Source organism: Ostrea edulis, chromosome 6 (assembly GCF_947568905.1).
Source record: "Ostrea edulis chromosome 6, xbOstEdul1.1, whole genome shotgun sequence".
NCBI classification, from domain to species: domain Eukaryota; kingdom Metazoa; phylum Mollusca; class Bivalvia; order Ostreida; family Ostreidae; genus Ostrea; species Ostrea edulis.
Window position 1 is genome coordinate 4,403,512 of NC_079169.1, and position 12,572 is coordinate 4,416,083.

A 12,572-nucleotide genomic window follows, 5' to 3' on the forward strand; every position below is an offset into this window, starting at 1 on the left:
GTATATGTTAGATTTAAGACTCAAGTTACAAGAATTGAAAAAGGATACATTGCCAAACAAAATTCTGTCTGTTTCTGCTAGACTTTATGAAAACGTTCATACTTCTTCACCTTTCAATTTGAATGTAAATGCGCCACAGTTTATTCCTTGCAATGACTCTTCCTAGAAAAGTTTAGGAAACAGTAAGATTCAAAATCATAAGTTGCCAAAACTGAACTTGCCTGTATTCTCTGGCAATTTACTTGAATGGCAAACCTTCTGGGACTGTTTTGAAGCTAGTATACATAGCAACAACAGCCTGTCTGATGTTGACAAATTCGGCTATCTTAGATCATTACTTTGTGGGGAGGCACTACAAATTGTTTCTGGATTTACCTTGACGAATACAAATTATAGACAAGCCTTAGATGTTTTATTAGAGAGATATGGACAAATCCACAAAATAACAAATGCATACATGCAAAGGCTGATGGATCTTCCAGCTCCAAATGATATTCCAAACATGAGAATTTACATCAACAAAATTGAGACATATATGCGCAGTCTAGAGTCACTTGGTACATACCCTGACACTTATTCAGCACTATTAGTACCGGCAATCATGAAAAAAATCCCACAAGAATTCCTCAGAGAAATAACTCGTCAGAATGGAGATGACAACTGGGATATACATACAATATGTAAAGCAATAAAAAGGGAATTCGTTGTGCATGAGATGACTGACTTCAACAATGTTGGTTACAGTGAACAAAATATAACTTCCAGCTTTATAACTAGAGCTAATACAAGGAGGAAGCCAGGAAACTTTGCACCGAGAAAAGGAGCCCAATTGGATGAAACACTATGCATTTTCTGCAATGAAAACCACAGCCCAGTAAATTGTAGCCTGAACCACAACAGGAAACTGGACAAAATGAAGATGGACAAGTTATGTTTTAATTGTCTTGGTAGGCACAAAGTGGCAGATTGCAAATCCAAGAAAACATGCAAGAGGTGTAATCGGCGTCACCATACAAGTATACGTACACGACAGAAGGATGCAGTGGAAGAACCTGTGCAACAACAGAAGGCCAAGGTATCAACACCCTCATCTAGCATTGTAAGTCTGCATTCTACCTCATCCAGATCTTCTCAAGTTCTACTAAAGACAGCAGTGACAGAGGTACAGTCCAGGAATGGAACAGAATGTCAAGCAAACATCATGTTTGATGAGGGATCGCAACGATCATTTATCAACCAAAAATTAGCATCTGAACTCCAGCTTGAGATAATTGGAAAAGAAGTACTCAATGTTTCAAGATTTGGATCGAAGAAAACCGAAGTATGTTACCTTGACAGAGTACGGCTGACTATCATTGGTGAAGGAAACCAGTGCATACCGATAGATGTACTTGTTGTTCCACAAACTGGTGTTCCGATTCAAACCCACTTAGCAGAGATAAACCAACTACCACATCTACGTCATTTGAAACTAGCACATGCCAATCCAAGTGATCAACCATTTGAAATAGAAATACTTATTGGAGCAGATTACTTCTGGGCATCATCATGAACCATGTAGTACGTGGCAACGGACCAACTGCTATCAAATCCAAACTAGAATACCTGATATCTGGACCAGCAAAAAATGGCAGAGCAAATACAACAGGTGACAAAGTGTGTGCTGCAATGATGGACAGAAATCCAGATTATCCCTCTACTGTTTATGGTCGTCCTATGTACGTCTCCCTATGGTCGCCCATCATATGATTACAATCAACCCTCCTACCATCCTCAGCAGGGCTATGGCCAGGAGAGATATGACCTACCCTCACAGTATCAGAGATCGCATACCCTCCCGTGAAAGAGGAACAAGCCAACAGATGGCAGGATGAGGTGTATCGCCAAGAGGCCTCACCTTCACAATAACCCAATCAAAAAGAAATGTACGACCACAACCAGGTGTCTCGGCAACTCCGTGATGAGCGCTGGAAAGAATACGATTATTTGAAAGAGGCAAATGGTACCCCTCGTGGCCCTCCCATCCTACCTGTGGGCTTCAATATATTCACCTAGGCTGAGAGACACAAAATTGCAAAGCTCGGGAAGAAGCCATATCGAGAGGAGTTACCAAGGCAACAAAAGCAACAAATTCTGAACTGAGCCCAGGACCAACTGGAGATTCCAGGAATTGACCATCGCCAGCCATATTCTGACACCCCTCTCCAGGACCGCCCTCCCTCGGGGAGATGGGACCCCAATTCTTACATGCGATGTGCTTTTCTTCCAGTGCAGAGCGTTACGCCCCCTCCACACCAGGCCAATATTGGCCACGACGATTACGGACAATACTGCAGGCAAAATGAAAATGAAAGTTCGAATTGAGAACAAAATGAAGAATAACTAACAAGAACAATTGTGAGACTTTTTCCAATTGAAATTAATGAAAAGGACAATAGTGCAAGTGATTAGAATCTGTGACTAAATATCTATCTAAAAATTCACAACGTGAATGAACCTCATAATTCCTGTATATATTTTGTACATTTTGGTGGCCCCAGGATGTCGTGAAACTCAGACAGTTTAGTAATTCTTATTTATGCTCATAGAGATCTATACACACTTATATTATGTATTATATGCTGTACTATGACGTCATGATAGTATGACGTCATATACGTTACCACGACGTCATGTGATTAGCATCTACTACAGCTTTACTTCAGAGTTCAAATAAACACTGTACAGAACAGAAGTGTTTTCATGTCTTCCGGTTACATAAACCCAACATTCTAGACAATAATTGAGAAGCTGTTCAAAGCCATCGAATTTGTTACAAAGTTGAGTTGTTAGTTTTCCATAAACGTTCATATTGAGTAGTGCTCGGAAAGGTGAAAGGTGATATTGCATTGGGGGTTTTTTCTTCACTTTTTAACGCTAAAAATATATCATCAACTTCAATACTAAACTCGTTTACTAGGAATGCTGTTATCCTATGAAAAGAAATCACGTGTAAGAGAATGTAACAGAACCAGACTGTGTCCGTTAACTTGTTGTACCTCCTTGTACATTATACATGTATAACTACGAATACAAATCACCACTTCCCCAGTTACATGTAGTGGTAATGTGTAAAAGACCGTGCATTGTCTTGTCTTAAAACAAATATGTAAGATTCTTGACAATGTGTGAGATTCATATAGTTTAAGGAGGTATGCTACACCAGAGAAATTTGATATAGATGGAAAGTGGACGATATGTACAACAATATTTTAGTTGAAAGCAATCTGGGAAAAATTTAAAACCGCTGCTGGATTCGAACACGCGATCTACAGTTAAGCAGTCGACGTGCTAACCTACTGAGCTACTCAGCTAGGCGAGAAATTTTGCAATTAATAGATAAATATTGCTGATACTCATATTTTCATCCATGTTTTAAAAGGAAGTTAGGCATTTTGACGAAGTAGAGTACCTCCTTAAGATATGTCGTTTTAGTTACAACTTTTGATAGGGAAAGGATATTTGTGTGTTTGTTAGAGGATGTAACCTCGTTAACACATATCACCAGAAATGCTTGTTTTTTTTCCTTTCAGAGCTGTATTCAGATGGAAATGTTGCCCTGGGTAAATCAGCTAGCTCTTCCTCTGTTTTTAACTATCTATATCCCTATGGTCCAAACTTAGCGGTTGATGCTATTCTTGACCACGGCGTGTATGGTGAAGGACCTGGGTGTTTCATGACATCTCAGGAGGCAAAACCATATTTACAGATAAATCTGGGAAGAGAATACCGGATAATATTCCTCAGAATGTTTAATAGAGTGGATTGTTGCGGTAATATCTCATTATTTTCTCTTAAGACAAAACACCCCTCTGCATTATGACGAAGTAAAAGCTTTCACAGATTATGTTTCTTTCTTAAAGAAACAGGAATACTTGCGTTTGTAGTTGCAGTAAAGATACATCTATGCATATCTGTTCTATCTATCTATAAATCTATAATATCAATCTGTATGTCTATCTACCTACCCATACGCTTTAACGTCTGGTTAGTATTTAACACTTCTGACTAAAGAACTCTCAGTAAAATGTATCGCATTTAGTTTGTAATAATAAGATGTAAATTGCAGGTGATAGATTGCATGACGTCATAGTCCTAGCCTCACCTGTTGATGGAGAGTTCATGCTTTGTGGATTCTACAAGGGCCCCGGTAAAACACGTGAGATAGTTGACATTCCCTGTAAGGAAGGAACTGTGGGACAGATCGTGAAAATCCAAATCACCCGTGGAACGCTGAACTATCTTCAACTGTGTGAAGTAGAGATATATGCACTGTAGAGTGCTGAAACATGCGGTGGAATATTAACAACCATTCTCTCTAAATAGATCTAGTTTTGGAGATTACATTGTACAATAATACAGCTTTTGTGTTGTATCACTTGTATCTGACTATCTAAGTATAGTTTATCATTTAATTTTTACTACTGCGATACATATCTACTAATTAGCCGTCAGTTGATTCGAGTTTGTTGTATGAATTGTTTGCTTACCATTATTTGTTTACTTTTTGTGTTATTTGGAATGTAACTGTATATATCGGAGTAAATAGATCTTTCCTAAACATATTTTTGCTTTGATTGTCTACATAATAACAGGGGATGCTTACTCCTCCTAAGCACCTGATCCCACCTCTGGTGTGTCCAGGGGTCCGTGTTTGCCCAACTATCTATTTTGTATTGCTTGTAGGAGCTATGAGATTGATCACTGTTCGTTATCTTCACCTTGCATAATAACCATGAGGACTATTTCAAATGATCATTAACTCTGGTGGTTACGCAATATATATACAATCATTGTCTGCTTTACTGTCAGTTCTGAAATACACATGAAAAGGTGAAGATACATGTAACGGACAGTGATTAATCTCATAATTCCTATAAAAAATACAAAACTGAGAGTTGGGCAAACACGGATCCCTGGATATACCAGAGATGGGATCAGGTGCCTAGAGGGAGTAAGCATCCCTTGTCCACCGATCACACCCACTGTGAGCCCTATGTCTTGATCAGGTAAAAGGAGTAATCCGTTGTTAAATTCAGTGTGCAAGAAATGACGTAATAGTTGGTATGAAACACATCAAAGACCATTTGATCCAATGACAGGCTGTATTGTAAATCATATCATATCGACTATAGATTTTGCGAAATGCTGACTGTAAGCAACACTGTTGAAACCCATGTAACATGAACTTATTTGTTAGTAGCCTTCCTCGATTTAAAATCTGATCATACACAGAGCATGGCCTTGCCTACCGAATGAGTTGAGAGACCCAAGTGATAATATAGGACATGTCAAACGTTGCAATATGAAATTAATTTCACACTTTACCGACTGATACCACGGTGACCAGACACCCTGATTGTTATTCTTTTTTGAGTTAATAATAAAGCCTGCAACATGCAATCCGCTGGAAAAGTGTTTAGCTAGTTTTGTAGTGTAGCTTTAGTGCTTATTGTTAATTATATTTGTGTTTTCTCCATAATGTAATCCTTTCACGTCCTGACGAAGGGACAGGTTGTCCCGAAAATTTGACAATTCCAATTGTTCATGTCGTTGGTCATTCTAGTGCTTTATATATATATATATATATATATCACGCTTAAAACGAAATACAATCTTGAACCTTACGTCCTATCGAGGCTGACAAAGCAAGAGAAATCGACCTCCGCTCAATTCAAATGTGGAACACTCTATTTGAATTGAAACTGGTCGCTTCCGAAATGAGCATTGATACACGACCAAATTCGTATTTTCTGTACAATTCCGTATGTCGAAGACGAAAAACACTTTTTTTTTCGGGCTGTTCTTTATATAAAGATTTGAGGCAAGACTTCTTCTATATGTTTGATACAGAACAGTTTATCAGTAATGAACATTGGTTTGTTAAATTGGTTAATGACTATCCTTTACAAACATCCAAATCTGTTCATTCAGCCTATATCTATAAGTAACAAAATGCATCTGTGTGTAAATCAAAAATATAATTTATATCCATCCATTATCCTTACAGAGATCCCATTGCATACATTGTTATTTCAAATATATAAAATGATTCATGGGTCTTATGGACCGAGAGCAAATTGTATGTATATATATAATACATTTATACTGTACGTATGAATTTGTATTGATGGTTATGCCACTATGATAAATAATTACTTATTTACTGTTTGAGTTTTCCTTATCTCCTTTGACACAGCACATTCACTTTTTCACTCTGTATGATGTACTATCATTCATCGTATAATATGGTCATAGTTTCAATTATATCGCATGTTACAGCCATATGGGTCAGGCAAAACAAATATAAAGTAATGATAATATGGAGAAATCAGTATTTTAAAAGCATTTAACATTTGTTACTCCAACATGAACATTTTTCTCAATTCTAGTTATAGAACAACCGACACCTCTGAATTTGTTTGTATATATCAGTGTTCAGGTACCTCACTCAAACTCAATAAATGGATGCAATTAATGTCGCCATGAAATAGAAATATAAAGTTGATATATCTGCCTTTTAAAAAAACTTATAAAATCCGAAGAAATTCGTTTATTTCCGTGTAAAGATTCATTTGACAAAATATCTCAAAATATAATGTTTGTTACTGTCGCCATTTTGATATTAGCATTTACAGGATGGATATTTGTTCGAATAACAAAATTATGCGCGCTGGTAATACCCATGTGATATTTTTCAGCTTGAACACGTAATGATTTCAAAGGCAATAGGTTATAGTTTGCAGGCTTGGGAATTTTTTTTTCCTATCAAGTTGAATCGAAGTAATGTTCGTTGCACTAGAAATACCTTACTATAAAAGTTGTCAAAAAAAAGAAAGAAAAGAAAAAATTAAGACATCGTTGGGCTATTTTGTATTCATAAATGTCAAAATATTGAACATAATTATTTTCATCTAGTTGTATCACTATGCAAACCTTAAAAAAAAAAATGTCTTGAGCGTAGATAGGGTTCCATGGACCTCTTAAGAAAATCGTAAAGGACACAACTGCCAAATATGAGAAAAATATATATACATCCACTGTTTGAAATCCTCTACATGAGCGTACTTCCATTAAATATATTCTCGTTAGATTTTAAAGCAAACTAGGAGAATGATTGTATGATTTCGAAATATTCGTTACAGTAAAGTTCGTTACCGCATTTTAAAAAAGTCTCTGTGAATTGAACCCTATAGCTCCAGCTCCAGCCTTAGGAATGATCAGCAGATTGTTTTGTCATTGATAAGGAGTATTGGGAAAGCTTGATAATGTCTAGTCCAATATGTACTCAAGGTGCATGTAACGGACATTTCCTGAAATTGTATGCTCTGAAGCGAGAATATATTGCTATTTGGTTTTTATAAATGTTTAGATAAAGAGGTTTCAAATGATAAATTAAATTCAACATTTTATGCATCTCGTGACGAACATTTCCCATCCATAAAGAAAATTACAGTATTAATTAATTTCCATTTTAATTAATACTAACGATGTATCGGTGTTTCTGGATAAATTTCTTTGTTGTTAATCCAAAATATACTGTACACTGCAAGAAACATCTTACGCATCCAAAGAAAATTTGATATTTATGTTTCTAAAGTTATTTGTATCTTGGATGTTTTGTATGGTCTATATCAAATCATATGCTTGGGCTGCTCATTTTGAACAACAGTCAGTATAGAAATCAAACAATCTGACGTATCGGTAACAACCCTGGGTGCAGCCAATTTATCAATATGTATATAACTCACTCACAAAAATAGAATATACTAAACCCAGAACTTTATACTATACATGTATGTCTCTTTGTAGCTTTTTTTTAAGTCACGGTAGATTGGTAGCAGAGATTCCAAAGCCCTTTAGTCACAGAAAGATAATCAAGGTTTGAAATGAGCTCACAGAAATATACTTTCTTTGATGTTATAAAGAAAATTGAGAACAATAAAGCTCACATATTAATCCTTTAAAAAACGAATAATTTAATAATGTTCCAGAAGTTCTGACACTGTACGTAATATTTTTCTTCCCATTTCCTCCTGTATTAATTTGCACCCAAATACAGACTTTAGGTGACTTCAAAGCAGGGCTTAAATTCTCCTTTCAATTTCTTATTTTCAATGCTTTTTAGATTCGTTGATAAGGTCAATGTATTTACCTTTCTACCTGGATCCAAGACTGAAGAAAGAAGAAAAATTCTATAATTCATACGGTTTAAACTTAATCTTCTCTCGTTCGTTCCAATCGCATCAGCTAGACTATATATTGCAAATGATATATGAACTCTAATTTTCCATTTATTTGTTGTTGGGATTGTTTTGCTTTTTTTACAAACAAATTTAAAAAAAAAAATTATTTTACTAATTTAAAGTATGTGTTCTTTTATGAAGTTCCTAAAAAATAATTAGAGTTATTGCCCTTTACTCCCACTTTGCATGTCAGCGGAAATAATTTCCCCCAATCGAAGCGCTAAAAGCTTGCTCGGTGAGGTTGACCCCTTTGTTTCTCGATGCAAGGGATATAAATAATAGGGATTTTTTATTCTGATTCTCTTTGTAGGGTAGAAAGGTAAGTGGCAGGATTTGTGAATTGAGTTTTTACGTTGATGGGAACATAATAGGCGGGTTGTATACCATGAAATCATTAGGGATTTATATTATCGTTTTGGTTTCGTCCCTTCGCCGCCATTGAAATACTTATTGGGAGCGAGGGGCCTCTAAAGGAATTCATAAAAATCCCTTAATAAAAAACAACTGGTTTGACCGAGTAATTAAAAGTAGTTTGGTTTAGATGTTTAAAAACCCCTTTTTTGTGAATGCTCATTTCTCCACGTGCAGTTCGGAGAGTTTAAGCCAAACGAGGTCGTGTTTACAATATTCCTCGTGTGTAAGGTGGCGCTGCGATCAATGGGCCCAACGAATGAATGAAACTGCCTGCTCGTGTGGTTTATTAGAATGTGCACTCTATCATGCTTGTAAGTACATTTCTTCAGTCTGAACAGAAAGAGAAAATGTTGTTAGTTTCTGAGATGAGGCATGGCGAGGCGTTAGCTGCGTTATACTTGCACTGCAGTCGGTGACTCTAGATGGGGCTCCATAAGGGGTTTATACGAAAACAAAACACACATTTGAATGGCAAATAAAATGTTTACTACACAAGCAGCGTACAGATGTGTATAGAAGATGGGTCCACTTTATTACATTTTTGTCACATGGAAGTCATATTTTGTTTATATGATTGATTCTTATTATTATTTTATTTTATTTATTTTTTTTTGTAGACAATAGCAATTACTAGTTTGCTTCAATGTCCTCCAAAACATATTTCACGATGGAAACGGAACCAGTGCTTTCTGTTCAAATTCAGCCCAAGATGGAACCACCTTCGCCTCCATTAGAAACGGAGGAGAGCGTTGGACAGTCCTCGTCGAAGGCTCCTTCCAAGGAGGAGATCGAGAATGCATTCCAGTGCATTGTGTCCAAGACAGATGTAACTCCCAGCGAGACTGTGGAGGGCAGTTTAAAAGTGGTCACAAAATACATGTGTCGGTATTGTGCACGTCAATTTGAGTCACCTGATGACATGAAGCAGCACATTGCAAGCCACAGCAAGCCTGGCAGGGTGTCTAATCACTCTTGTTATGTGTGCGGGAAGACATACTCAACTCCCTCTAAACTTCAGAGGCATGTGCGGGTCCATAGCGGGGAACGCCCCTACCCTTGCAATGTGTGTGGGAGAAGGTTTACCAGATCAGATCATGTCAAGCAACATCTGAGAACACACTTGCCCCAAAAGGAGAAAAATACTTGCCGTATTTGCAGCATGAAGTTCAATGCCCGTCAATCACTTTATAACCATCTTCAACAAGCACACAACATAAATCAAATTTTCACTTGTAGTAAGTGTGGAGAAGCTTTCGATGACTCAGAAAAGCTCCAATCTCACAAGACAACTCACGACACTCTAAACCAGTCTACCGTCACCGAATCTGCAGACATAGAAGGGGCAATGCTTATTCAACACAATAACAGCAACAAAAGGATTGACAGTGAGAATTTAATGGTGATTGGCTTGGCTAAATTTAGTTGTGGAACAACCATAGTAAGGGACTTGGAAGAAGATATGGATGACGAATCCAGCGATGGAAAATCCAACTGGACAAAACCCAGTCGAAAACTGGATTGGACCAATGGGAATGATGATGACACCGGAGATAAGATATTGGATGATCCGGAGACGATTGACACTGATGGTACAATGTATATATCACCAGAGCTAATGGAGAAATTCATTAAGAGTGAACCAGTGGATGACTATGAAGATAATCCACAAGGAAATCTGGACGGATTCCAGAACCCCGGGATCTCCGTGCACTCCTCGGACTCGAAGTTTGTGAAAGATATGTGGCAGGATAACACAGAATCTGAAGAAATGGAGGACAAAAAACCAAACATTGATGAAAGTGAAACAGCTATACACTTTAGCACTGGGACTAAGAGCGTAGGCAATGGAAGAAAAGTGACAGAAATTATGGTCTACCCCAAGACAGGGGCAAAAGTAACCAGTTACACTGAACCAATTACTTCCCAAACTCTGTCTGAACCCAGCAAGATCAAAATTGGCCCGGCCAGTTACATGAGAAAGAAGATTCAAATGAATATCCCTAATCCACGAAACAAATTCAAACAGTTAGTGAAAACTCTTGGCATGGACAGCAGTACCATTGGTGTGGACCAAAGCAAAAGCACAGAGAGCAAAGAAGTTTCAGAAAAGCCCTCAGAGCTGACTGGAAAGAAATCATGGAAGTGTGAACACTGCAGTATACATTTTGAAGACTATTCCATGAGCTTGCTTCACAGCTCGCTGCATGATGCAGATGAACAAGACCCTTTTACCTGTAGGAAATGCCTAAAAAAGCTCGGAAACCGCCTCGAGTTTTCTGCTCATTTAGTTTGGCACTTAGAACCTTCAATGGATGGCTGATTTTAGTCCGACATTTAGAGCCCTCGGTGTAAATCTGGATTTTGTCCAGCAGCCTGATTTTAATTGTATGATTTTTAATACTAGTATTTTATTTTTACATATGATATGGCAAATTGTGCATGAAAGAATGGAATTGAATACACATTATTTATGTTAAATGTCTATCTTGTACATGTATGGTAATTTTTCACAAGATTTTTATCACCTTATCAGAGTTCCTGTGTAAACAGTGAGATGCTAAAACATTCACCACAAATTAACTGAAAATGTCATTGTGATTACCATGTTTATCTACCACTCAAATTATTTCTTTGTATTTACTATAAAAGTTGTTTATTAATATACACATATTCAAAGTATTTCTACCACTGTTAGATTTACAATGTAATGTTGTAATATTGCAACATTTTGTTATTATCCTTACTAGGGCAATGGTTATTGTAATGTGAAATTTATTTATTAGTTTTTATTCAATGAATTGTCTGGGCAGTCCATAAATGCATTTTTTTTTTCTATTTTGTTTGAGTTATTGTTCAGACTGGATTATGATATTACATTGTATGAAAGGGCACTTTTCGCTGTTTTATTTGTGCGTCCACAGATAACTTTTTGCGGAAAGAAGTAGGTACAGTTTCTAAAGTCATCTGGCCCAAAATATCGATGATTTCACTTGGAGCTCAAACCCTGGCATTCAAATAAGGAATAGATTAGCAAACCCAAAATCTGCTCAGTTTGATCAGCAAAATGATTTGTGTCATATGATGAGAGCTTAAAGTTCGCATAAAATTGCAAAAATGCCATTTTCAATGAAAATATCCACAAATTCAGGTGGTTTTCCTTTCAGAAAACATACAGCGCATGCGTCGAGCAAATTCATATTCAAGCATGTTTTTCATCTTATAATAATACACAATATATATCATTTTCATTTTGCTCGACAAATGCGCACATCTTTTCCGGAGCAATAATCTGTATGACATTTGACAGTTTTCAGGCTTATGTTGAAAAAAAGGTGGGGAATGTCTTATTCATGATGTCATAATGCTATTCAATAAGGAATATCATTCTGATTTTGTTGACATAGTATACCTGGCATATATTCTACTTTCTTAAAACGTTGATTAAGGTTAATTCCAGACACATTTTATTGAGGGAAATTTTTGGGTCCTTTTTATGTATACAATCATACCCTGTTCTTTAAAATTGTTTATATATTGACAAGAAGAACATTCAAGATTCATGTAATATTGAAAGACAAATGAAAATGCTCTTATCTTTATTGATTGTAAGTTTGAAAATTTTGATTTTACTGCTTGTGAAATTGTATATGCAAATCAGTTGTTGTGGTTTGTTTTTACTACACATCAAAATTCATATCCCTTGTAAAACAAGATGACATGCACATTTTTCTTATGCACACAGTACTGATTTTTGTCTTTGGTGTGATATCCGTATCCTTATATAAAGAGAATTAACTTACAATGTCACAGGAGGGGATAAGGCAGAGTTGTCTCTCTTGGCATGTAATGAAATAAAGTTCAACTATTATATTG

General features: G+C 36.5%; 2 protein-coding genes across 3 annotated transcripts; both read left to right on the forward strand.

Moving 5' to 3' along the window:
• The first annotated feature begins 469 nt into the window (after positions 1–469).
• LOC130047026 (uncharacterized) lies at positions 470–1,552 on the forward strand. Its single transcript, XM_056141142.1, has one exon. The coding sequence runs from the start codon at positions 470–472 to the stop codon at positions 1,550–1,552; it is 1,083 nt and encodes a 360-aa protein (XP_055997117.1).
• A 6,899-nt stretch (positions 1,553–8,451) lies between these two features.
• On the forward strand, positions 8,452–12,572 carry LOC125647787 (zinc finger protein 236-like). 2 transcript variants are annotated; one of them, XM_048874599.2, is made up of 2 exons: positions 8,452–8,604; positions 9,317–12,572. In XM_048874599.2, the coding sequence occupies exon 2, from the start codon at positions 9,343–9,345 to the stop codon at positions 11,017–11,019; it is 1,677 nt and encodes a 558-aa protein (XP_048730556.2). In that variant the 5' UTR covers positions 8,452–8,604; positions 9,317–9,342; the 3' UTR covers positions 11,020–12,572. The 2 variants fall into 2 exon arrangements, with proteins under 2 accessions (XP_048730556.2, XP_048730557.2); XM_048874600.2 differs by lacking the exon at positions 8,452–8,604 and adding an exon at positions 8,915–9,010.

Bases quoted from the DNA above. Each gene is read 5' to 3' on its own strand.
- LOC125647787 (XM_048874599.2), top strand. From the start codon at position 9,343: ATGTCCTCCAAAACATATTTCACGATGGAAACGGAACCAGTGCTTTCT.
- LOC130047026 (XM_056141142.1), top strand. From the start codon at position 470: ATGGATCTTCCAGCTCCAAATGATATTCCAAACATGAGAATTTACATC.